The 26,825-nt window shown below is 44.3% G+C and overlaps 2 protein-coding genes and 1 pseudogene across 2 annotated transcripts in view; 2 read left to right on the plus strand and 1 right to left on the minus strand.

The window, feature by feature from the left end:
• Positions 1-898: 898 nt before the first annotated feature.
• Positions 899-14,873, minus strand: LOC102984711 (tubulin alpha chain-like; annotated as a pseudogene).
• On the plus strand, positions 14,872-15,540 carry LOC112067546 (basic proline-rich protein-like). Its single transcript, XM_024133634.1, has one exon. The coding sequence runs from the start codon at positions 14,872-14,874 to the stop codon at positions 15,538-15,540; it is 669 nt and encodes a 222-aa protein (XP_023989402.1).
• A 7,086-nt stretch (positions 15,541-22,626) lies between these two features.
• Positions 22,627-26,825, plus strand: part of ADSS2 (adenylosuccinate synthase 2) — a 40,141-nt gene continuing 35,942 nt past the window's right edge. The window contains exon 1 of the mRNA XM_007118624.3: positions 22,627-22,910. Coding sequence (XP_007118686.1) covers positions 22,728-22,910 — 183 coding nt within the window. The 5' untranslated portion in view covers positions 22,627-22,727. The remainder of the gene's footprint in view (positions 22,911-26,825) is intronic.

Here is a 26,825-nt window from a genome sequence, read left to right on the forward strand (position 1 = left end):
ATGTTAGAAGGTAATAATAATTGTTATAGCAAAGCCTCCATTAAACAGAATATTCGCAAAATCTGATTTTTCTAGTTAATCATCTGTATTTTAACCTGTGTTGAAAATCTAAAATATTTTGATACACTTTCCAATCCAGCATCAACTAATGTTGACCAAAAAGCAAACTTGCATGGAGGATCTCTCAGAACTTTAAAGTTTTCCTTCCCCAAATCAACCCACTTTAGGTGGGAATTACATACCCTTACGTTTGTAGAGTGTATATTTTATAAAGCACTCTCTCACAAATCATTCAACCACAACTACCTAATATAAACCATCAACTACCCTGTTACCCTAGTGAAGCGCGCGCCCCCGCCCCCGCCCCCGCCCCGCCTGCGCTATTTCTAGTGGAGACTTTTTGGTTCTCCTGTGCTTCTCTTCCCTATGGCAAAAGGGTGCAGTGGGGTCCAGGGGATGGCGACGTGAAGGTACCGCGACCCTACGGCGGGAACTTGAGGAGACAGCCAAGACCTAACAGTGTGCCCTCATTTCCCGCCCTCATTCACTGAAAACTCTCGGAAGGGGCGGGGGGGAGCCGGGGCTGGTGTTGGGGTAACTGGGAGACCAGGCTGTGGTCTACAAGAGCGCCTGGCCCCAGGACGCTGAGGCGCCGGGGTGGGTCCCCGCCTGCCCAGGGGCGCCCGCCTTGCCCGCTACTGGCGTCTCTTTACCTCCACAGAGCCGAGCCGCAACAGCTCAGCCAAGACAGCAGCACCGCCACTCCAGAGGCTGACATGGCTGGCGCCGGTTCGCAGCCACCTAACAGCCCGGCGCGCCTGCCAGTCCGCGCGCTCCCGCGGACGCCGGTGGCTGGAGGTGCTCTGTGCCTGCGCCGCGGGCTGGGGGAGGCCGCTCATCACGAGGCTAGGGCGTGTGCGCCCGCGTGCCAGCCGCCTTTGCAGAGGCGAGGGTGCGTGCGCATGCGTGCAAGCGCGCGCTGAGGCCGGGGCTCCCCAGGCGTCAGAAAGTTAGCTGCTGGACCCGAAAGTGTAAATCAGATTTTAGGCAAAGCGCTATGCTTTTTTGGAATGAAATAGCAAAACCACTTATACTGACCACTGAGAATCCAAACTGACAGGATGAAGGTGAAACTTTTAAGTTAGTGTATCTTTTAGCCCAAATCTTTCTTGTGACAGTATATGATCACTGCAATAGCTGTTACATATCTGGCAGTACTATCCAGGGAGCAGGCACTCCATAAGTGATTTTAAAGGTGACACAGAGGGGGCTTCCCTGTTGGCTCAGTGGTTAAGAATCCTCCTGCCAATGCAGAGGAAACGGGTTTGACCCCTGGTCCGGGAAGATCCCACATGCTGCAGAGCAACTCAGCCTGTGCACTGCAACTACTGAACCTGCGCTCTAGAGCCCACAAGCCACAACTATTGAAGCCCTCGTGCCCAAAGCCCCGTGCTCCGCGACAAGAGAAGGCCCTGCTAGCTGCAACTAGAGAAAGCCCGCGTGCAACAATGAAGAGCCAAAAATAAAATAGGTAAAGTAAAAAATTTTTTTTTTAAGTTGAACAGAAATGAATAGTAAAGTGTGCCTATTGAACACCTGCTTTATGCCCAACACTATCTCGTGCACTTGAGTACAAAGAAACAGGAACAGGACAGGACTTCTCTGGTGGTCCAATGGGTAAGACTCTGCATTCCCAACCGGGTTCCATCCCTGGTCAGGGAACTAGATCCCACAGGCTGCAAGTAAGAGTTCACATGCCACAACTAAAGATCCCGCTTGCTGCAACTAAGACCCGGCGTGGAGGGAGAAAGGAAGGAAGGAAAGAAGGAAAGAAGAAAGGAAGGAAGGAGAGAGACAGCATTCTGGTTTGCAAAGGGATTTGTAATCTTGTAGTAAAGCTAAGATAAACAAACACCAAAGTTATCACATACTATTATAATTTATCTGTTTACTTGTACTAAATAATCTGAATCCTTGAGGACTATAATCGTATCTTTATTCATCTTCGTGTTATCAGTGCCCAGCATAATCTTATTTTGTAGTAAGTTCTCAGTGTTTACTGACTTAATGAATCACTGAATAAAAGTAGTAAAATTTGCTCTAAGGACTATAAGAGAATGTATATATGTGATTTGGGAGACACTACATTTAATGCGATTCTATTCCCAGTTTATTCCAAAGCAACTTTATATCAGAACTAGATGTCATAGTTAATTTGTGTTGCAGTTGGAAGAGCATGTGATCAGCAGTAAGCATTGTCAACCACAAAAATAAAGCAGCTATAGTTATTTAACTAGCAAAATGGGTTTATTTGGGAGTAGCAGAGAATTGCAATTCAGGACAGGCAAGCTATGGTGAATCACAGGCAAGTCTGAAGAACAAAGGAGAAGGGGCTTGCTTTTATTAGGTTTTAGGAGGAAATGCTTGAGTTGTTTTGAACAAACCTGCACTGGAGAAGAGCCAGGGTCGTAGATTATGGCAGTTTCTCTTTGGGTACAAGTGTTAGTGCATGGCTGCTGGGTCAAGGAGGGATCTTCCTTCCTTTTTCTTAAAAGCAGGAGATAAAATTGCTGTGTGAAAAATGTCCTCCCTTATACCAGAAGGAAAGTAGCATTCTAGCTTCCTTCTTGCTGCTGGTTATGCAGGCTGCAACAAGTGGCAGGTGGGTGAGAGCTCCCTCTTTAGGGCTTCCTGACTCCATTTAAGATGAAGTTGCCTTTATTTTCACACCCCTCATCTCAGCCCCGGCGCCATTGCAGACACATCATTTTCACATAGTTCTTCAGGAATTTAAAATGTTCCAAAGCTCAGCGGGAAAGGCTCGTGGTTAACTCTAATTCTGAAGCAATCTAAGGAATCTGATAAGCCTGCATCATTTCCCTATACATAGTATTTCCCCCACCACATAGCAGTTAAATGACATGGAATTGAAATGACAACCAAAAAGTGCAGTCAGTCTGGGCAAGGGTGGTGAGGGGGGGGATAAGATGGAGTGGCTTTGTGGGAACAAGAATATCCTGTTCTTGGAGTGGTAAAGAATCAAGGTATACAGGGGGACATCAGGACCATGCCTCAGCTATTCACTCTTGAGCCAGTGCCTAGGCTGTACAGGCAGAACCTGCTTTCAAATGACTGAATTACTTACAATTGGTGGTTACCTTATTGTAGGTGCCCAAGTTGGGTGAGCTCACTTTCTATTGAAAGCCCTTTTGTCTTATCTTGAAATTTACCTCCCCTTTGACAGGGACAACTCCTCCCTAAAATGGAACTCCAACAGCCACCCAACCCCTATTTCACATCTCATACCAGAGCTTGTTCAGGACAAAGTGGGAGGAAAAGATAATGTGTAAACCTGTGGGAACTGATCACTCTCTCCTCACCTCCTTAGGACCATGAGTGTCCCCAGCCTACATTCCAGCTCCTCACTAGTTCCCCCAGGCCATAGTTCCAACCTGGCCCCTAATTTGAAATAGACTGTCTGGGGTCACCAGGGACCCTGCACTACTTGTAACAGAGGACATGTGCCTAGCATGTCAAATTAGAATCATTTGTTACAATATCGTGTTTTGGGTACATATAGTTTATGTCATAGGCTACAAAACTACTCATGGATAACATTGTTTCTATAATACCTGAGGCAAAATGCATTTCAAGTTTCGAAAGATGAAATGAATTTGGGGGACACTTCTGCCACTTCACCCTAAATTCTGACATTTAGACACATAGTCCAGGAATCCTTGATCACAATTGAAAGATTGGTACCGCTGAAGTTAACACCTTTATTTTCTAAAGCCATAGTCATAGTCACACTGATGTACACGCTGCATGATCCTGTATCACATCTGTTTTCATTCTTTGTCAAAAGGCATTAGAAAAAAGTGCAGTACCTAATTTCTAACCCACTATTCCTGCATCAGAAATATAATTCACTCTAATCCCTAAATCCATTTAAAAATTTTGCATGAGGGCTTCCCTGGTGGCACAGTGGTTAAGAATCTGCCTGCCAATGCAGGGGACATGGGTTCGAGCCCTGGTCCGGGAAGATCCCACAGGCTGTGGAGCAACTAAGCCTGTGCGCCACAACTACTGAGCCTGCGCTCTAGAGCCCATGAGCCACAACTACTGAACCTGCATGCCACAACTACTGAAGCCTGAGCACCCAGAACCCATGCTCTGCAACAAGAGAAGCCACCACAATGAGAAGCCCATGCACCACAACAAAGAGTAGCCCCCACTCTATGCAACTAGAGAAAGCCCGCATGCAGCAACGAAGACCCAACACAGCCAAAAATAAAATAAATTTATTTTAAAAAATTAAAATTTGCATGAATACTTTAGTCCCATTAAAGTAATATAGCATCCAATGGAGTTTAAATTTCCCTTAACAAGTATTTATCAAACTATTAAAATGTGGCAGACGTTGGGCCAGGCACCAAACATGTAATAGTAAACAGGATATTCTTGGTCCCCACACTTAACGGAACTTACCTTCCTTAGAGATGAGCAAGCAGAATCAAGGGTTTAATTTTTAAATGTATATAGGTTTAGGAGATAATAGAAAAGAAATGTAATCTAATTATGAAGGGTATAAGAACTAATGTTTAGGAATGTGAGCTTTATATAGGACCATTCACTGGTTACATTCTTCTAAAAGCCTTTTTATTATAAAAACATATATTTAGAAAAGTGCACAAAAGATGTGTACAATTCTTAACAATTTATTACATAACCACTGTGCAAATGTTTAAAGAGTAGAACATTATCAGCATTGCTTAAGACCTCCTTATGCCCCCCTCCCCAAACTCATTACTCCCACTTTTGTCATGAACCAAGCATCCATATACATGGGTCTGTTTCTGAGCTATTTGGTTCCATTAGTCTTCTCTCCATGTGACAAACTGTGATATCTATCTAATAGAAGAATTCTCCCATTTTTTTCTCCCTGGCTTCTTTGGCTATTCTTAGTCCTTTGCATTTTCATGTAACTTTTAGAATCAGTTTATTGAATTTCACACACAAAAAAAACTGTTGGGGTTTTATTGGGATTTTATTAAATTTATACATCAGTTTGGGGAAAAGTTGACATATTTACAATATTAGTCAGGAGGAGTCAAACTTCTTTCCTAAAGGACCAGATAACAAATAGTTTAGGTTTTGCCTCTTAGAGGCAAAATTGAGGATATTATGTACTTATATAACCATTTAAAAAGGTGAAAACCATTCTTAGCTCACTGACTCCTGAATCTCAGTAAATCAGATGCTGTTTTGAATGGATTTAGACTGTGGACTATGATTTTATGGCCCCATAAATTTGTTTTCTTTTGATTTTTCTCAGTAATGTTATATAAGGTTTTGGGTGCAGTCTTGCAAATCTGTTATTCCTTCCACTGAGTTCTTAATTTTGGTTATTGGAGTTTTTTAAATTCCAGAATTAACTTGTTTTCTCACATGTTCAGGTATCTGCTGAAATTCTCAAAACTTGTATATCTCCTTGAACAGAATAAGGAGTTATTTGATAGTCTATGTCTGAAAGCTCCAATGTGTCCATCCTCTTTGGGCCTGTTTCCATTGTCTTTTTACTGGTTTTCTGTTGTTTCATATGCTTGGTTGTGTTTTATTGTATTCAGGATATTTTAGTAGCAAAATTGTTTGTAGAAACAATTCGAAGTTTACAATGATGACATTTTCCTCTAGAGAGGGTTTTTGTTTGCTTATAACAAGGCTTTGGGGAAACTCCCACTTTAGGATCACCTTAATCCAATTTTAAGGACTGGGATAATTGGAAGCTGAGCTGCAATCCCCTTAGAGAGCCTTTTTCTTCCCTACTTCTGGTTCACCCCTATTCCTAGGGTGCAGAGGCCTGAGGGGCACAAACCAAAGTGAGGGGCATTCACCAGGTCTACTCCCCTTTGACAGACTGGCCCCTACTTCTGGAAGGCTGTCAAAATCACACATCAGCCTCTGAACTGCCTCCTCCAAGTTTGACAAGGGCTGTAACAGTGGCCTATAACATTAAGCCCACCTCCCAGGGCCTCCACCTTCTCAATGGTCCTGGTCCAAAAATTCTTCAAACTCATGTTAGCTCTCTGATTCCTTTGGATTTTTAAAATATTTTGTCCAGCCTTCCTAGTTGCCCTCAGTGGGATGGTCAGTCCAAATTACCTATCCACCATTACAAGAGCAGAAATCCTCATTAGTTATTTGTTAGTTACTGGAGTAGCCTCATTCCTACACAGCATGGTAACAATATGTAAAATGTCAGTACACCATTGTCCATCTTTGACTCTGTGTTAAAAAAGTATTTTGTAGAAACCATTAGGCCTTGGAAAAATCAATTGCTCTCCCTAACAGGAAGGTTTCTCTACTCATAGCAGCAAGCATGGGTTACCTCTGTCTACCTATAGCAAATAGCAGTTAACTGATTCACACATCTTTATTGAGAGCCTATTACATGTGAGGGGAATGAAGAGATGACATTCTCATCTTATAGCAGAACTAATTGACTAATTAATTAGTTGACATATCTCAAGACAAACCCTAAAGTTCAGATTTCAGCTGTCTTCTGCTTTTTCAAATTATATATTCTTCCCAAGGACATGCAAGAGTCTAATTTCGACTGCTTAAATGCCTTTATTTCTTTCAGATAAAACTGAAAAAGCAGAATAACAGTTCGATATTTTTGGCTATTGGGGCAATGATGTTTGGCAATTCTCAAAAAAAATATAAATGACCATTAAGTATATAACTTTTCATTAGAAATAAAATTAACAAATTACACAATGAGATTTTTTCTATCAAAGTGGCAAAATATTCTTTTAATGATAATACACAATGTTAGGAAGGGTTCAGAGAAATCCTCTCTTCTGCTAGAGGAGAATAAATTAGCACAGCTCTTTTTGAGGAGTATGTGTCAATACAGCAAAGCCTTGAAAATGTGCATACCCTGCAATTCCACTTTTAATGATGTAGCCAAGGAAATAATTAAGAATGTGTAAACAGATTTAGCTATAAGGTTGCACGTTATATCACGTTGTTTATAAGAAACTGGAGACAATCTAATAGTGGATCGTTTAAATAAATTATAGTACAGAAATACAATGGAATACTAAAAACAATGGTGTATATAGATGGATATCTACTGACATGGGAAGTCAGTACTTTGTTAAATGGAAAAAGCAAGTTATAAAAGAGTGTGATCTCATATTTATTCTAAAAGACCATGCATGTTTATATACAGTATACATAGAAAAACATTGAGAAGGATGTACACCATATAACCATTGGCAATCTTTGGATGGTGGAAATATGAGTGATTAAAAACATTTCTATACCCATTTTTGTATTTATCTGAAATGAATGTGTATTATCTCTGTGTTTAAAAATTGGAAAGAAAAGTCAAAGCCTAATTTAAAAAATGCTTTGCCTAGGTTTTGGCTTGTGATACAAGGGACCATATGCACCTAGAGGCATCTGCTGGTTTTGCTCCTTATGACCTGAGTGGATAATTCTCATTTTTGTTCTTGTTTTCCTGCAAATGCCATAATCGTGGACAACAGTTCTCTCATTTTCTACTAGAGCTCATTGAGGCTATGATTGGGGAAGGAAGTTGCCTTTCTAGGGGAGTAGGCTGGTTGCAAAAGGCCCATACTTTAATTGGGGAACACTTAGAGTAAGCTTTGTGGAGAGGAAGGAGGAAGCAACCAGAAAACAGATGCAAAGGAATGGACTGCAGATTGTCTCTATTTAGTCGTCACTTCAATTCTAGGTCTACTGAATCTTAGAGGTAGGGATGATGGGAGGATACCTAAAACCTGGTTATATAGATTCCCTCTAAGATGGTGAGTCATTTCAGAAGAGAAATGACAGAACAACTGAAAATAATATTGAACATCAAACTGCTGCTAACATCAAACTGTTAGAGCAACCCTACAGCTATAAAGAGAGGCATTTGATGGAAAGTTTGTATTATGGGTTGGTATAGAGATTCCAAATGAACCCAAACTCAGAGAGGACCATGCCCAGTACGTTCAGTAAATGATGACACTATCCATTAAAGGAGTCTCTCCTAAGAGCAAATGAAGAGTCACTTGTCCAGATAAGACAAACCTATAAACTCATGTATAATATGGCAAAGGCCTATCCCTTCTATATCCCATACCCTCTATTCTGATTCCAATAAATGTGTCCAAGGTAATGTGTTTCTGATTAGCAGTTAAATACTGGTTTGTAAATGCTTGACTTTTAAAGAGAATTACTGTAGATAAAGTTAGCCATATGAAAAAGTCATTCTCAGACACTCGTATGTGTTCTTGAATGAGAGAGGAAAAAGGTGGAGTTTCAACTATCAGCACATGAGCATCACTTCTCATATGTCTCTGTGGCTAGAAGGTTGAATACTGCCATTCTAGAGCAAGAAACAAGGGAGCTCCTGGATAAAAGAGAGCCCAGGCAGAATACCAGGCAGGAGAATTAGTTTGTGAAAGTACCCCAGGGACCTAAAACTGGGGGGGAAATTAAGAAATGTTGTGATGCAAAGGAAACTAAGCAAGAGGCATGCACTCGAGGCTTTGAGGAAGCAGGATTAGCTCTCTGCATGTTCAACTGGACATGTTGATACTCATAATTTATATTAGTACAGAGAAAGCAGCTGCAGTTATACCAGGTTAAATGCCAGTTCTTGTAAGGAGCAGCTGTTACAGTTGGCTGTGGAGCTGATTCCCTTCCCCTCAGTTACTCATGGGAAACCCGTTCTATGGCCACATAGAAACTGTTCTTGTCATCGAGGCAATGCCAGCCAATTGGTCCGATTTCACAGTCTGAACAGACCAGAAACCTGTTGCCCACATCCTTAGTGAAGCCCATGTTCTGAAAGATGAACATGTCATCGCCGGCCAGTGCTCCTAGGGAAGGTCGCCATCAGGATTGCTGCCATCGGCTAGAGTTGGCTTCTTTCTCATGGAAGGGCAGGAAAAGCTGCAGTGGAAGAGAGCATAAAGAATACAAAAACTGAACTGGCCCAGTTATCTCATCACCCTCATTCTACTTATAGTTTATAACTGCTCCCTAGCAGTTTCTTGGAATGAGAACAAACAAGGAACCCTGTCATTAAATTACAGACTAGGATGCTGGGAGGCTCCTGTGCTGCCTCTGGTCCATGCACTGATTCTTAAGAGACATGAAAGAGGAACTTTGACTGGTTGCCATGGTAACTTGGCTTCACTGCTATCCTGACTATGGTCCATAAGGCCCTAGCTGTTCCTAATCTCCCCCTGGCTCATTCTGCCCCAGCCACACTGGCCTTCTTGGCTTCTTCAAACAAGATTAAGTCTGCTCTGCCCTCAGATCTTGGCAAGACCAGTTCCTTCATGATATTCAGTGCAAATGTGTTTGATATTCAGTGTTTAAAAAAAAAAAAAGTCAACTTCCCCTTAATGCTTCCAAGGAAAGCAAGCTTACCAGCAATTCCTGAAGGCAACCTAGTCTTCCTTTGAATAGCTGAAGCTTTCCTAACATGGAGCTGAGAACGGAAGTCAGCCTCCCAGCTTCCCTACCCCTTTGTTCTGAGCTACAGGACAACTCTTCAACACTAGCAAGCTGCTATTATCTTTATGACCAGGAGTCCCTGCCTCTCCTCCCATTGAGGTCATGTCTGCAGCAGTGTAATGGGGCAGGAAAGCTGTATATTTTCTAAATGCCACAGCTGTCACCTTTAATCTTTCTAGTCTCACCCTGAAACAAAACCTATAAAACTTAAACTAGGCCATATGCCCAGTACCCTCTGGGAATGTGAACTGATGAAAGGGTGGGGCATAAACAAATTACTCAAAAGGAAGAGAGTATTCATACACCTTCTGACCCCTGTTTTGCCCATTATCTGAATGGCAGGCCTTTACTGTGCTTCCAAAAGCACTCCCTTCTGAGCAGGAGCCATGTTAAATGGGTATGTCCCTGGCACACATGAACAATGAAAGCACTGCCCCCAATCTGACTGGCAAGCCTAGGGAATGCCTATATACCAGGCTAAGAAACATGAAACATACTTTCCTTTCATAAAGGCGAGTTTTCAAATAGAATTGAACCTGGTGTACAGACAAAAGGCCTGGGCTCTAGACAAGTTGAGATCTATTGAGTTAAAGACAACCAGGCTTCCCTGGTGGCGCAGTGGTTGAGAAGCCACCTGCCAATGCAGAGGACACGGTTTCAAGCCCTGGTCTGGGAAGATCCCACATGCCACGGAGCAACTAAGCCCATGCGCCAAAACTACTGAGCCTGCGCTCTAGAGCCCATGAGCCACAACTACTGAAGCCTGAGCGCCCTAGAGCCCGTGCTCCACAACAAGAGAAGCCACCGCAATGAGAAGCCCATGCACCGCAAGGCAGAGTAGCCCCCACTCACCACAACTAGAGAAAGCCCGCGTGCAGCAACGAAGACCCAATGCACCCAAAAATAATTAATTAATTCATTTAAAAAAAGAGTTAAAGACAGCCTCTAACGCTGTTATTTGCCTGATTCTCCCAATCCCTAGTGCATGTTTTAATGCCTGCAGCTCTAAAGGAATCTCCCCTCTCAGTGGTTACACAGGACACGTGCTAATCCCTCCCCTCATCCCTAACTTGCCTTGAAACACATGGGACACCAGCCCACAAGCCAGATGATGCACCTGGTCTTGAGAGTGGCAATGGTGGCATTCACATCCTTGGGCACCACATCTCCATGGCAGAGCAGGCCATGTATTTGCCATGGTGAGGGTCACACTTGACCCACATGATTGAAGGGTTTAAGCAGGCATTGGTGACCCCTGACAGCAAGAGCTGCTCATGGTAGCCCTTCTCATTTGAGACAATGTGTGAGCAGGTCACCAACAGAAAGTGGATGCAGAGGTAGGGCACCAGATTGGTCTGGGACTCTGTGAGGTCCACATTGAGGGCACTATCAAAACGCAGGGAGGCAAGGATGGAGGACAATCTGGTCCAGGAGCCGGTTGAGGTTGGTGTAGGTAGGGCACTTGATGTCCAGGTTACAGTGACAGATATCATAGATGGCCTCACTGTCTACCATGAAGGCATAGTCCAAGTGCTCCAGGATGGTATGGGTGGTAAGGATGGAGTTCCCAACCGCTTTGGACACTTGAGAGGCTGGATAGATAGCAAACTCCAACTTGGATTTCTTGCCACCGTCAACAGAAAGCTGCTCCATCAGCAGAGAGGTGAAGTCTGGGCCAGTGTCCTCCTTAAAGCTATGGAAGATCAAGAAACCCTGAAGCCCGGTACACTGGTCTGTCTAGGGTAAGAGATAACACTGTTAAGGATGCAGATGGCATTATCATCTGTCCCCAGCCCTCTTCTCCTGACAGGACCCTTTCCTGTCTATAAAACTATTGTGACCTAACTACAACTGTATTCACTTCTATACTTAAAAAACACAAAACTTTGAAGCATAATTTATACTTAACTGTATACATATTATTATACATACAGTGAATGCTTTGACAAATGTATATACCTATAGAACCATCAAACCAATCAAAATATAGAAATTTCCATCACTCCAGAAAGTTCTCTCATGCTGTGTTGCTTCACCTCTATAGATGTGAGAAGAAAATACCTACAAGGGGCTTGGAGTTCCGGGGAGACAGATGACCTACAAGGGCAGTGCTGTGTGTGTGAAGTGTCAGGGGTGAGGGGAGGGGAGATGAGGGTCAGGTGGACATCGGATCTGTAGTCAGAAAGCTGAGCTCTCTCAGCTTTGTAGCTCTGCCACCTAGTTGCAGGAGAGTGGGACTGGGGCTGGTGGTGGTGGTATCCAGGCCCCATCTCAGACTGGAACCCAGGAACCTGCAGGTTTAACAAGTACCCTTGGTGATTCTGATGTAGCTGTTCCTTGGACTAGAAAAGCATCAGACTATACCAGACACACGAGTAGTAACAGTATAAAAGTTCTTCATTTGCAATATTACATATATCATATCATTATGTCCTATACCTGAAACTAATATGTCATATACAATTATATATATTATATACAATAAATATATACAATAAATTTTTTTAAAAGCAAAATATAAAATAAGTAGGCTTTATGTAAATTGACAACTAAAAGAAATTCTCCTTTTTAAGAAAGGTCTAAGCTTAAGGGGTGCTTTGTCATATTTTCACACAGAATCCCATTCCTCAGGTCACCCACAAGTCCTCAGTCTTTGAGCAGCAGAGAGTATGTCTGGAAAATCCCTCTAGAGGGCCAGTGCCAAAGTACTGGCTCCTAGCTGGCCTTGGTCCTGGCTCTCCTGGCCTCAGGCAAGGGATAGGATAAACTGGAAAAGTGGCTAAAAGCTAAGAGGAGCCTCTGCCAGCTGGAAAGCCCTGCTTAGGAGTCCAAGAACAACAAGCCGAGCTTCTGAGGCAGCTTCCTCCCACCTGCTGGGGCTAGAGATGGATCAAAAATCAAAAAAGGTTTGGATCAGACAATCAGGCTTGGCAAAGCAAGGAACCAGCAGGGCAGAAGCCAGAGTCCACAGGCTCAGGGCAGAGCAAGTTACTCAGACTTCTAACCCTAGATCCACACCCAGGACACGCAGCTCCCCCTAGAGGAAGCAAGTGGACAGACTGGCCAGAGGAACCAGCACCAGCCATAGGCCTGTGGTTCCCCTTTCTTCCACACAAGTCCAGCCTCCCAAGTGCCAAGGGCACTTGGTCTGCTCACCAGTTTTTGGATCCACTCCAGCACCAGATCGAGGATCTCCTTCCCCACAGTGTAGTGGCCTCGGGCAGAGTTGCTGGCAGCATCTTCCTCGCCAGATATCAGCTGCTAAGGGTAGAAGAGCTGCCTATACCTGCCAGTTCTTACCCCATCCTGTGCGGAGGAAAGGTCTCCTCCACACAGGCACTAGGACCTTTCCTGCTGAGCTCGCCCACGTAGAACCGAAGAGCAGGGCCTGAGGGCACACAGCACTCCCCAGGCCCACTTGTAAAGCCCAGTCCTACCTGGGCTGTGAGGGGGAAAGTTGGGGGAATCCCTTTTCCAGTCCCTTCCCTCTCATCATAGCCACTTCATTCTGCTTAGTAAGGAATCAGTGGTGTGTTCAGGGGAATCTCATTTGACTTTTGATTGGAATAAAAACACAGACTAATGCAGAAAACCCAGTCCACAGTTCAACAACATCTATAACAATGTCTTTAGGAAGATGGGGGAGGGGTGACATTTTCAGGAACAAGAAACTGAGGAAATCCAGACGCAGAAAGGAGGAAGCAGAGAACCCCTTGAGAGCCAGCAACAGCCAAGTTCACACAGGCCCACATCCTATTAAGGGACCCATTTCCGTTAAACTCAGCACCCAGTTCCGTAGGCAATGTTATCCCTGAGAGCCTGAGGGTAGGGAAAGGGAAGTTTAAAGTTTCTGCTTTAATATCCACTCTTTTCTGTAGTCTTCTTTCTAGGTCTGACCCCTGACTCAAACATCTAGTGGTTTCCCAGGCAGAGCTCTTTGACTAATCTCCCTCTCAGCACAGGAAGCCCGCAGGACCCCTCCTGAAGATAGAGTCTAGACAAAAGCAACAGACCTTATTGTTGTTCTTGGCTGGTGATTGCCTGCATTCCAAGAGTTTTTCCCCTAAGCAGAGCTCCCAGCTGATTTGGGGGATGGCAAAAATATGGGCTGGGGGTGGGGAACCCACCAAGTGCCCACTCACCTATGACAGAAGGCTCCAGGTCCACAAAAACAGTCCCAGACACGTGCTTGCCAGCCCTGTCTTACTGATGGTGTTGAAAGGAGTCAGCGCAGCTCCCCAGTGCCTTGTTGCTGGGCATAGTGCCACTGGGCTGGATGTCGTGCTCCAGGCAGTAGAGCTCCCGGTAGGCACTACCCATCTGCACCCCAGCCTGGCCCACAGGGATAGAGATACACTCATCCTCTAGAGGGAAGCAGAGCTGTGGCACGGTCTGCGGAGGGCTGGGGGCTTTAAAAGACTTCCGTGGGAGCACCCCTTTATCTGTCCTCCCTGGAGCCTGAAGCCTAGCAGTGCATTACCTGGTTCCCTTTATTGGGTTCCCTTTCCAGGCCTTCCCACACTTTAAGGCCCTCATTTTCTCTTCATTTACCCAGGGCTTGAGAACAAAGATGGCTAAAGCCTAGATCTTCTAGAGAAAGTCAATACTAAGCAGCCAAACCCCACTGCCTAGTGCCCTGTCTTGCTGGCTGGGATGATTCTAGAAGGCGCAGAGCCCCCGCATGCCAAGATAGAGCACCCTGGAGCTTCTAGCCCTAGACCCCTAGGAGAACGAGTCTCCAAGGCCGGGACTTGGTGTCCTCCACACCCTGAAGTGGGCAGAAGATGGAGTTCAGGTCTGTGGGTTAACGGAGGCACAGACTCTGGAGTTAGAACTCTTTGAAAGCTCATCTGCACCCTCCCCTTTTGGGGGGATATGCACCTTCTCTGGACACTTGTCCTGGCCCCCTGAGTACAGATGGGTTAATCCAGATAACTGCTCGAGGGTCACAATGAAAGCAGAAAACTCACCTCACCCGTCCACTCTCCTCATTGAGGTAACTCCTGTGATGGACAGACTCTCCCGGCTTCTGGTCCTTCAACCCAACCCAGTCTAGACCTTCCCAGATGCAGAGGGGGTCTTCTAGAACATCGGCAACAGTTTCACAGTTCAGTTTAGTTAGAAACTGTCCTCCAAGACAGCCTCAGAGCCTCTACAGGGGTTCAGCCCAGAGGTGGGGATCCCGAGATTCCCGGGAGGCGCCGGGGCCTGTGTACACACCCTGACTTCTCCCTTTTAACTGAGGGACTACGCGTCCTTGGGCACCGCAACAGGACAGAGGTGGGACAAAGCTCACTGACACCCCTGTTCGGGTACGGACCAAACGTCATGCGCCTTAGACCTCCGGCCCGAGTCCGGCCACCCAGCCTCAGAACCCGAGCGAACCTGCTGGAGGCTCCTCGCCGTCCCGGTCCCCGCCCCCGAACGGGCGTGGTCTCCGAGACAGGCGTGCAGCACCGCCCCCGGCCCGCGGCTGGGGAAACCCGCGGACCCGGGTCTCCCGCCACGCCGAGTCCGCCTCCGACGGGAAGGCGCGGAGAACAGCCGGGCTCCGACGCCCCGTCCGCCCGGCCTTTCCGCGCAGCCCACCGTCGCCTCCAAGTCTCCCAACGCCCCCCGCGCCCGGGATGCCGGCGTCCCCTCACCGTGGTCTCTCGGAGAGGTGGAAGCTGCGGAGGGCCCCTGGAGTGCGGGCGCGCCTCGAGTCCCCAGCCGCACCCCACCCTGCGGCTTAGAGTCCCCGCCGAGCCGCCGGCCTTGCCCCTTAGCCGGGCTCCAGTTGGGAGGGGGCCACCCCCGCGCGCCTCTCTCGCTGCCAGGCCCCCACCCGCGCCCGCCCGTCTCTCCACTACTGGGCGGCCACCTGCGAAGTATCTCCGCCTTGGCCGGCCCCTGGGAGGTTTGCAAAGCCCAAGGGAGAGAAAGCCTCAGGGGTTCGAGTCCTCCGGCCAGCTTGACCCTCTTCTCTGGTGGTGTATGCTGGGTCTGAGAAGTTGAAGCTTTCAGGGGATGCCTCATTCTGCTTTTGTCTTCGGTCTTTACCCGGGCAACACCGCGGACCTGGTGGGAAAAGCGCATAAACCTTGGAGGGCGATGCAGACTTGAGGTCCACAAACACCAGAGAAAGAGATGCTGTGATGAGAACCAGGTGCTGGGAGGTTCGAAGGAGGGACAAAATGCGGCTAGGGTAGAGGAGTGGTGGGCAGACAGGTGTGGGCGAGAATATCGCAGGTGCAGGTAATTGAAGTATATTACCCTTGACTGGGGGGTGGGGGTGGGCAACTGTTCCTGTTCAGGTGGCTCAGATTTCCAAAAGAGCAAGGGGTACAGGCTGGCTGAAGCAGATCCAAGAGGCCTTGTGGGGTGGAAATGAAAAAGCAGGCTAGGGTCTTGAATGCTAGTCTGAAGCATTTGCACATAATTCCACTGACTCTGGGGAACCATTGAGGGTCTTTGATCAGAGGAGTGATGTGATCAGAGCAGCATTTTAGGCAGTACATAGATGTTGCTCGTATGTCCCCCATCCCGGGGGTGGTTTCCTATTTTTCCATGCTAAAGGGCATACACACATTTTCCCTCTCCCCAAGCTGTTTGTCAGCTGTCTAAAATGAGGTTTTACTTCTAAATGCTTAACATAACAAATTATTCCATTTCCTAATTTGGGAGGGTTAATTAGTGCTTGGCTTTATAAAATGATTGGGCACACCACAATGATTACCCTTACTATTTGTGCAGCACATTCCAGAGGAACCCAAGCATCTGTCATCTCCTAGTCTCACTTCCTAGTGGAAAGGTGACTGCACCCAGCTTATGTGGGTCAGGCCTGGAGACTTGAATTCTTGCCTTAGAAAACCTGCAGCTGTAAATGACTTTCTGGTGATAGAGCACAGGAAGACTTAAAGTTACTGTCACTCGCCAGTGCCCCCTGGATTCCTGCAACTGTTTTTCCACAAGACTCTAGCCATGTCATTTGAAAGTATCCTGAAATAATTTTAAACTTAATGCTGAGGTGGCAAAAGTGGTTTAAATCCAGGGTGCGAGGTTAACTTTCGAACTCTGAAAAGTATTCTCTGGTCTCAACCCTTGGATTTTATGAGGCTGCCAGCTCTATAGTGGATGCCTCTGGTCAAGGGATAAGATGCGAGTGTGTGTGTGAATATTCAAGTAAGTATCAATACTTTGAAAACTCTTGTATATACAAAGCTAAGACATGGTTATTCATTGCCTGTCACTGCCCCAAACAAAACTCAAATGTTGTGTCCTACTGAAGGTGGGCATATCAATGATTAAAATGAAGCTACTTGGCCATAAACTCAAAAAGTCAAACTCAAGACCATGAGGTCTTCCTTGCCTCCTCATTAGGCAACCATTCCACCCGCTAGTAGAGTCGACCAGTTAAAAACATCCTTCCACCACTCCACTGAATAGAGTGCACTCTAACCAAGGGATTATAAATACATTTGAAACAGTGACATCCTAGTGTTACTTTATGGAAATTACACAAACCCTCCTCTCTTGATGTAAATATGCTTCTTTACATCACACCAATTAAAATTAGTCCTTTTACAAGGTATTTGGATTTATTTCTATTATCTAAACTGCTTCCAAGTTTAGACTTATTTTTTTGTTTGTTTGTTGTTTGTTTTTGGCCCTGAAGTTCTCAACCAGGGATTGAACCCAGGTCCCCAGCAGTGGAAGTGCTGAGTCCTAATCTCTGGACTGCAAGGGAATTCCCTAGATTTTTATTTTTAACTTTTCCTTCTCCTTTTCTCTATATCACCTGTCAACCTGAAAAATAAAATAGCCAATTATTTTACCAGCAAAATGGGTTTATTTGGGAGTAGCAGAGAATTGCAATTCAGGACAGGCAAGCTATGGTGAATCATGGGCAAGTCCAGAGAACAAAGGGCTTGCTTTTATCAGGTTTTAGGAAGAAATTGCTAGGGTTGTTTTGAACAAAAGTTCATTGGAGAAGAGCCAGAGTCTGAGGTTGTGGCAGTTTCTCATTGGCTGCAAGTGGTAGTTAGTGCATTCTTGCTAGGTCAGGGAGGGATCTTCCTTTTTCTTGAAAGCAGGAGATAAAACTCTGTGAAAAACGTCCTCCCTTATACCAGAAGAGAAGTAACATTCTTCCGTCTTGCTGCTGGTTATGCAGGCTGCAACAAGTGGCAGGTGGGTGAGAGCTCCCTCTTTAGGGCTTCCCGACTCCATTTAAGATGAGGTTTCTTTCATTTTCACATTTCCCTCTTTGATCACCATCTTTCCTTGAAAGCATTGCTGATCAAGAGTCAGGTTTTCCACATTTAGAGGTTTTGTCCCTTGTTGCCAGGAAGGAGCTTTCCTGGTTGTCCTGCCCCACGTTGGAGGGAAAGTGCAGACTGGAAACCACTGAGGCCACATTTGAGGGAAAAAGAAAAGTAGGAGGGATAACTCTTAGGCATTTCCCATCTAAAGTCTTTATCTTATCAAGGCCATAAACATTGGAGATCATCTTAAAGTGCTGAGCTAGTATCACCCTTTTTGTGTTACTGAAGCAAACTTGGATCCACTCACCCATGCACAGTAAAGCCAATCTACTGACACCAGGTTGTGATGAAGGAAAGTGCAGTGCTTATTGCAGAGCACCAAGCAAGGAGTCCAGGTAGCTAGTGCTTAATAGACCCAAACTTCCTGATGGCTTTCAGGAAAAGGTCTTTAAAGACAGGGTGAGGGAGGGGAGTTGTGGGGTGCATGCTCAGCTCATGGAAATTCTTCTGATTGGTTGGTGGTGAGGTAATTGGGAGTCAACATCATCAACCTTCTGGTTCCCAAATGGTCTGGGGTCTATGTGCTTGTGGGCAGCATAAGTTAACTTCATCCACCTGGTGGGGATTTCGGTATCTGCAAAATAGCTCAAAGGATATGGCTCAGAATATTAGCTATAGCCCTTTAGGAGGAACTAAAGGTCCTTGACTTTGTTTAATGGCTACTATTATTATTTTGTCTTGCTTGACTGTTTTCCTTTCTTTATGCATTTTCTCACTTCTTTGATTAAATTTATTCTTTGGAACTCAGGGAAGACCTAAGAGGCTAAGGTTTTCCTACAGACGAGAGGCAGGTGGAGGACATGCCAGGGAGAGTGGGGGTGGGGGTGAGGGGGTCTGTTTCCAAAAGGCCCCATAGGGTCCTGTTCAGTTACATTGGGTATATGTCATTTTTATAAAGATTTCACAGGCACAAAGCTTAAAATGATTATGCAAAGTACAGTTAAAAGTAATATGACAAGTTCAGTTTGCATGATGGTTCTGAACCAGGAGCATAAATCTGAAGGTAATGCTAAATAGGTTAAAAAAGGGGGGGGTGGTGATCAGGTGAAATTTGTTGTAACCAGTGGGCTAGTTCCCTGATCTTGTATAATTGAGTTTTTGTCTCTCTAGAGGCATTTAACCATGTGTAACTGGTGGTATTTGCTATTGAAAAAAATGCCTTCTTGTTCAGCAAGTAGGTAATCAAGGGCTATGCGATTTTCCAAAACTATTGATACTTTAGCTAATGAGTCAAGTGATCCTTGTTGGGTTGCTATTGCTTTGGCTGTGGAATTGACTAGCTCTCCTAATGTTCGGAAAGATTTTTAATCATGCATTCACTGGAACTTATTCCGACCCAGAGGACAAAGGCTCTCCCTTTGGAGGCAAACTCAGAGTCAGGTAGGCCTCCTGGAAGTTCTCTTTTAAGGATGCTTAATGGAGTGGGCCAATGGAAGGCTTCAAACATCTTACTCTGTAGCTGATGCCAAGGGGTTGCCGAGTGAAATTAGCAGTAGCACTTGGGACAAGCGGAAAAAATTTGTTACAGGATGGACTAAAGGGTCACCATTGTCATGAATGGATTGAAGTTTCTGGTGGCAAACACAACAATTAGGTAAGTGTCCCCCTTTTGTAATAGATTGAAAATGCAGATGAGAGCATTGTCTTTCCAAGAAGAGGGAGAGGATAAGGCAAGAAGTAATAGAGGAAAAACGTACACAGGCCTGGTCCGGTCATTTTGGGAAGAAAGATGTGTCCTTCAGCTGTTTCCTTCAATTCCTGATCAGTTTGATTCAGCAGTCTCCAGTGCTTGCTATAGGATGGGATGCCAGGTGGAGTCTTCTTTAGCTGTGAGATGTTTACCCAAGGTTTGAGTCTCTGATGTTTTGCTGTATCTGGGTAGAGAGGGGGACCTTGGTGTAGTCCTTTCCAAGGAAATTCAAAGGCAACCTTTGTTCTTATTGATTCCAAATCAGAAGGGTTGGAGAAAATTGGAAACATTAGTTTGGAGATTTGTAGTCAGATATTGAGGAAACAAGAAGACTTTAGGATCCTGTCCAGCTTATAGATATATAACAAAACCTTAAAGAAAATTAACAGGACAAGAATCTAATATCTAGAAAGGTGCAAACATAATTTTGCTCTCCATAACTATCCCCCTTTTATCAAAAATAATCATAGAAAACTAATTTGTATTAAATTTGTCTTGATCATTTACATAAATGCAGTAAGAATAGTGATTGACCATATAAGCTCTTTTTAAGATTACTTTGCTGGAAACTTACAAGCAAGGTACCAGGCTTATTTTTCCAAGAAGTTCCTTAAAATTGGTCATATCTGAGTCTACGTAGCTCTCTCTCAAATATGACATTCCAGTCAAAGCCTTGGCAATGTAGTCAGTATTTCCAATTGTATCCTGTTATAAGAAGAACAGGTTCTCACTGAATTCAAGTAAATAACTAACTGTACTGTCAGGAAAAAATACTTAAGAGTTTCCAAATTCTGGAAGGATCAGGTAGGAAAAGATAAATATTTCATCTTTGTTTACAATTGCTGTAAGTCACAGATGCTTAAGAAAAAAAGTTTCCTTAAATCTGGAAAAGTAAACGTTAGGGGACTAACATAAGAAGTCATAAAAATTATAATCATCCTCAAAAAGACTTCATTCAGAAAAGTAAAACATTAGGGAACCAGCATAAAAAAAATCATAAAAATTATAATCATCCTCATTTGTTCATTCAGCCTCCTGTAAATCTTGTTGATCTTGATCTTGGGTTAGCAGCTTTATGAATCAATTAATTTTCCATTAAAATTTTAGAAACTTTCACCCAGTTCAGTGTTATGATCTTAAAGTTATCAGAAACCTGCATTCTAGAGCAGTGGTCCCCAACCTTTTTGGCACCAGGGACTGGTTTTGTGGAAGACAATTTTTTTCCCACGGACGGGGGTTGGGTGGGGGGAGGATGCTTCAGGCGGTAACGTGAGCAATGGGGAGCGGCAGATGAAGTCTCGCTGGCTCCCCTGCTGCTCACCTCCCACTGTGCGGCCTGGGGGGTTGGGGACCCCTGTTCTAGAGTATCTGTTAGGGTCTTTTCAGGAATCTCCTTGAAGATGAAGCACTTTTATAGGAATATTTTTGCAAAGCATCAGAGTAAAACAATAGCTCTCTGTGAATGACAAAAGACTTAAATGTCTGTTATTAAACATCCAATAAGAGTCCATTATAATGGAATTGACATGGGAATTTGGTAAGTTCTAGGACACACATTTTAAGATAATAGCTAGAATTATGAATGGTAATACACCAGAACATATCAAGATTTCTAGGAATGTCATATAATTTCTGAAACATTTATAACATATACAGATGCAATATAAAGAAGGCTTAGTATTATTTCTTATTTGACAATGCTTCCCATGTAATTTCCCAAATAAGCCTAATTAGTTTAATATCCCCTTTTTAATAAAGAGAGAGAACAGATCCTTCAAGATGCTCCAGAGGCCCTCCAAAAAAATCCCAAAGTTAGTTTAAGGTCAAAAAGACTTCATTTATAGTTTGATTTTGGGGAAGTTTTTCAAAAATATCAAAAATTTTGGACATGACTAAATTGGATCACAGATCATTATAAAATAATATTTATTTATTTAACTAAAGTGACAAAAAGATTTCAAAGGTTAGAGCATTGTTGCTGGGCAGGGAGGAATCTGCCTTTTTTTTAAAAGCAGGAGATAAAATTCCTATGTGACAAATGTCTTCCCTTATCCCAGAAGAAGAGTAATATTCTTATCTTCCTTCTGGTTATGCAATCTGTTAGGAGTGGTACCTGCATGACAGCTACCCCGTTGGGGCTTCCTGACTCCACTTAAAATGAGCTTAATTTATTTTCACAGTATATTTGGGAATCTACTGAAACAATAAACACGACAGAAAAGACCTGGGCTCTGGACTCATACCATCTAGGTACCAATTCAGCCCTCACTGGAGGAAGTTTACTAACTTTTAAACCCTGTAAAAATAAGGATAAGATAGTATTACCTACCTCATATGGTTGTGGGAATTAAAAGTGCATTATAGTATTCGGCATATATTGTATGACATGGGCAATTTATTCCTTCTCTCTGAACTTCTGTTACTAATATGTAAAATGAGAAGGTGTAGGACTCTACGTGTTCTCTAGACTTTCAGGCCTAATGTCCTCTACATTACTGCTTTACTTTCGAGTTTGCCTTTTTGATGCCTGTTCCCATCTCTGTTCTTACTTCTAGACATTTACTTTCCAAATTCTAAATCTATAGTACGTTTCAATTTCATCCCATTAGTATTTTGAAATTGCACCCTTTGTATTTTGTACACACTATCTCATCCCTTAATAAAAACAAATTAAAAATTATTTAAATATGAACATTTTCCGAGACTGAAACGTGCAGATGGCAGACACCAAATCACTGGTATACGTCGCTTCCGCCAGAGCGCTGCCGGGAGTTGTAGTCTGACGCACAGGCACACACCTCCCCGCCTCTCCAGTTTGAAAAGCGGGAGGAAGGGCGGGTGGGCGGGGCGTTAAGGCTGAAGCGCGCTCGAAGCCCCGCCCCCGTCCCTTTCCGCTCGCCCGGTTCGCCCTGGAGGGGCGAGCCCGGCTGTGGAAGGGGCGTGGCCTTTTCCTGGGGGCGGTGCTGCCGAGGCCGGCGTCCTCCGGGAGGTCCTGGTTCCCCCCACCCGAGGGCGGCGGGATCGTGGGGCGGGCCTGGCGGGAGGGTGGCGACCCGGCAGGCGGGGCGGGGGCGGGCTGGCTCTGGCTCCTTCTTCCTCCGCATGTGGCTGGCGGCCGCAGAGCAGTTCAGTTCGAGCACTCCCGGCCGCCCGCGTCCCCTTCGGGCTCTCCTCGCGTCTCTGGAGCCATGGCGTTCGCAGAGACCAACCCGGCGGCATCCTCCTTGCCCAACGGCGACTGCGGACGCCCCAGGGCGCGGCCAGGAGGGAACCGGGTGACGGTGGTGCTCGGCGCGCAGTGGGGCGACGAAGGCAAGGGGAAGGTGGTGGATCTGCTGGCGCAGGACGCAGACATCGTGTGCCGCTGCCAGGTGAGGCGGCCGGGCTCTGATGGGAAGCCGGCCCCTGAGCTCGGGCCCAGAACTCGCATGCACCGTCCAAAATAAGGTGTCACCTTGAGGTTCTTTCCTCTTATTATGAGCTGCGGCGACGTGGAGAAATGGCGGGAGGTCGGAGACCCCTGCCCTGGGGCCTTGGGCTGAGGGCTCGGGGTGGCTCAGGAGGAAGATGCGGCTTGACGGGGAGCCTTTGAGATGCGCGATGCCTGGGGAGTTGCAGTTTTCGGTCTGGGGACCAGTGCTCAAACCCAGGACTGAGGCCGGGGTGGAGGTGGGCTGCTGTTCGAATTTGAGGAGCTACCGCCCGAGGCCTGCTGGCGACTCCGGGCGGAGACCCTACGGGGCCGCAAACCTTACCCATCATCACCCATCCGCTCAGAGAGACCAAGTGGGCCGAAACGCCCTGAAATCCAGACTCACCACTCCCCCACCTGCAGGCCCCGAGCTTGCAGAGCTTTCCCTTCTCCGGGCCACTTTGTTGACATGAGAACCCACCTCCGGGGCTTAGGGCTGTTTAATGACTGTTTAGTGTCCCCGGTTTTTTTACTCGGTACCCGGTATACTAAGGGGAGATTAATTTTACATGTTGGTCCCAGAGTTGGGAATCCCACCCAGCTCTTTTACTATTGAGGCAAGTGAAATACACGAGTGTCAAATCTAGTATTTAGAAATATGTGTTACGCTCACATCTAGAGTGAACTTTCGGGAAATGGAATGGTAAGGTACTTCCTACCGGGAGGCACGTGGTTTCAATGTAAGCTTTCTTCCTATTTGTCGTTTGCTTTGAAGCAGCCTAGAGGCTAGGCCTTTGTAAAGGCTCTTAGATAACTATTACCAATTTCAAAATTCGAAATAGTTGAGCAATAACCACTTTCAAAACGAATGGTAGTGTAATATCTGAAGTTAACTACTGTCTAGGTTGCAAGAATGTTTCTTCTTCATGAACTTACCTGGCACAATATAATGATGCTGTGTACGTTCTAACAAGTTCATAGGCCCACTTGATTGGAAGTTTTCTACCTCAAATTGAGTACCATTTGAGCATGCAGAAAAGGTAATCGTAGGCATATCAAAAGTTAAATAAAAATCTTGTTTTTTGCGTGCAGAAATCCATCCTGCCCGTTCCTTGGTTAAGACAGCTGTTGCACCTGTTGCCTCTTAGTATTACCAGTAGCATCACCACCACCACCTCCCTTCCAGCCTTCTATTCCTCCACCCCTCTGGCAACACACATACCTTACGTAATAACACCCCTAAAGGGGTTGCCTCACACTGCCTTAGGAGCTGCTCCAGAAGGCTGGCCTTCACCTTCCTTTTGTCTTAAAATCAGATCTGGCTGTGCTGTGGGGAAAGAAGTATGAAAATACCTAACTCTTTCTAGGTAGGAGGGGATAGAGGCTGAGACCTGTTTATTTACTTCACGGTCATTTCTGACATCTTCCTTACACAGAAATAGTAGTGCTTGGGTTCAGCTACATTATGGCTTGTAAGAAGGTTTTGGGAATGTGACCATTTTGTCTTTATTCTGAAAAATCCTCTGTTCTAACATCCCTTTGAAACGTAGTAGAATTAGTTTGTTGATTGGAGAAGGTGCTACTGTGTTACTGTAAAAAGTAGTCTTGAAGGAGGTCATGGACCAATCTGATCTGATGCCCTTGGAAAGTCTAGAGAGAAGTGACTGAGAAGGAGCCAAGTTTGGCTTTAAAATGTTAGCTGAAGATAGAGAAGAAACATATGAGCAGACTTGTTAGGCAGACTTTACTCACCTGGAAAGTTTTGACTTACTACCTTCCTTGTATAATTTAAAAAGTGTTGTATTCTTCTAGTGCCTTTTAAGAGCTCATCATTAGAAGTAATCTTATGTCTTGTTAGTGCAGGCAGATAAGTAATGAATAGACTTAAAAATATCCCTTGTGATTCACCTTGGTAACTTTGTATCATCTGGTCAGTCCTGGTAAGCTGACATCTACTTAGTGAAGTTCTCCTGACTTATAAAATTGATGGTTATGGAATGTTGAAATTCTTAATACGTATGTATAGAGAGCTGGGAAAAGTCAACTTTAGGAAAGACATTTTGAGCTTGAATTGCCATGTTTGATGATTCAAATTTTGTGTATTATTGAAAATAATATGCACTTTGTTAGAGTTTAAGCAGTATATTTTTGTCATATTCATGCCATGATCTCAAATTTTATACAGTCTTTCTCCAGAAGTGTTATACACATAATGTATCTCTAATGGAATCATAAAATAAGGAATTTTTTCCAATAAAAATACAGTTTTTTTAGAAGAAAAGCTGACACTGCATTTAACTATATATTTTAATATATAAAATGCCTTTTTGGAAAGAATATATGCAAAGCTAGTGGCATTTTCATCATCATAGCACTTAAGACCTGTGTTTTAGATTCAAGATTTATAGGAAGTTACTTATAACTTGTTAGATACACTAGATCTTTAAATAAGTGTGTAGGACTTGCATGAAAGGATGACTTAATTTTAAATCAATAGGTCTTTTAAGAAAAAGAGAAGAAGAATTAAGTATAGGACCGATTCCTGGCACAGTTCATTCATCCAACAATCACATAATGAATATCTACAGGGGACCACTTAGCCCCAGAGTTAAAAGCTGAAAAAGGCAGGGCTTGTGCCCACAGGGAGCTTATAGTCTAGTGGACAACTATTTCTTAAACAAGTATTTCCCAGGATGGGGATAGAGAAGGGTACTAGTACAGGTTTTTCAAAGGGTTAAAGTATGGGAATAGGAAGGCTCCTTCCTGGCAACACAAAAATAGTTTTATTAGGAGAATATTACTGTTTTTTTTTCTCCCCAAATACTCTCAAAATAAACTATTATTCTTTATTTTGTTGAGTAAAAACGACAGAGATTTTAACTATTGTACTTTATACCAGACCTTAAGCATGGGCTTATTTATTGTTCTGCAGAAAGTAAAGCTTGGTAGTCTTAGCTACAACTACAGGCATGAAGTTGCCTGTAATCAGGAATAGGTAGAAGAGTATTTCTTTGTGTTTTTTCTCCAGGGCTTTAAAGTTAATATAAAGAAAAAATTAACTAAAATTAATTATAAAGGGAAAGTATATAAAGTTGGCCATAAAAGTAAACACAATGAAAAAAATGTTAATTTATAGCTAGATGCTGGTATTTGCTGAAGGCTCTGAAACCAGCTATTAGCAAGTGATAAAGAAATGTAAAAGACATACCAGCCGCAACTGAGATGTTTTCCTTGAAATAATCAGAAAGGTTGAAAGATAATTTAAAAGAGAATAATTTCAGTGTTTTTTAATGCCTTGACCTTATACAGCTAAAATTATCTTCTAAACCACTTCCCATAATTTTGAAGATGGTGGAGAATTAGCATTTAAGGTAAGCCATTCTTCCAGTTTTATAACAATTGCTATTTCTGTGTCTCCTATCAGGATTGTTTTTTATATGTAGTATTTCCCAAGTGCCTACATAAGTGTATACCAGTGTGTGGTGTACTTGGTTAACTCCTGCTTTCTCGGATTACTGTGTTTTCCCTACTAGAATGTACGATTTCTCAAAAAGAGGACTTATTCCTTTTTTGTTTTCTTCCATAGCACCAGGTACTGTGTGAGGCAGAGAGGAGGTAAATACTCAACAAATATTTATTGGGTGACCTGGATCACCCTTAGAAATTTCTGTGAATTCAGTAGTTTAGCCCTTTAGTGTATTATTTTAACATACCCCTGGACAATTTAATTGACTATTGGCATGAGTTTAATGTGGAATCCCCAACTTTCCTTGGATTAACATTTGTTAAGTAGTTTTTTGGTATTTTTTTTTTGCGGTACGCGGACCTCTCACTGTTGTGGCCTCTCCCGTTGCGGGGCACAGGCTCCGGCCGC

Source organism: Physeter macrocephalus, chromosome 4 (genome assembly GCF_002837175.3).
Source record: "Physeter macrocephalus isolate SW-GA chromosome 4, ASM283717v5, whole genome shotgun sequence".
NCBI lineage: Eukaryota > Metazoa > Chordata > Mammalia > Artiodactyla > Physeteridae > Physeter > Physeter macrocephalus.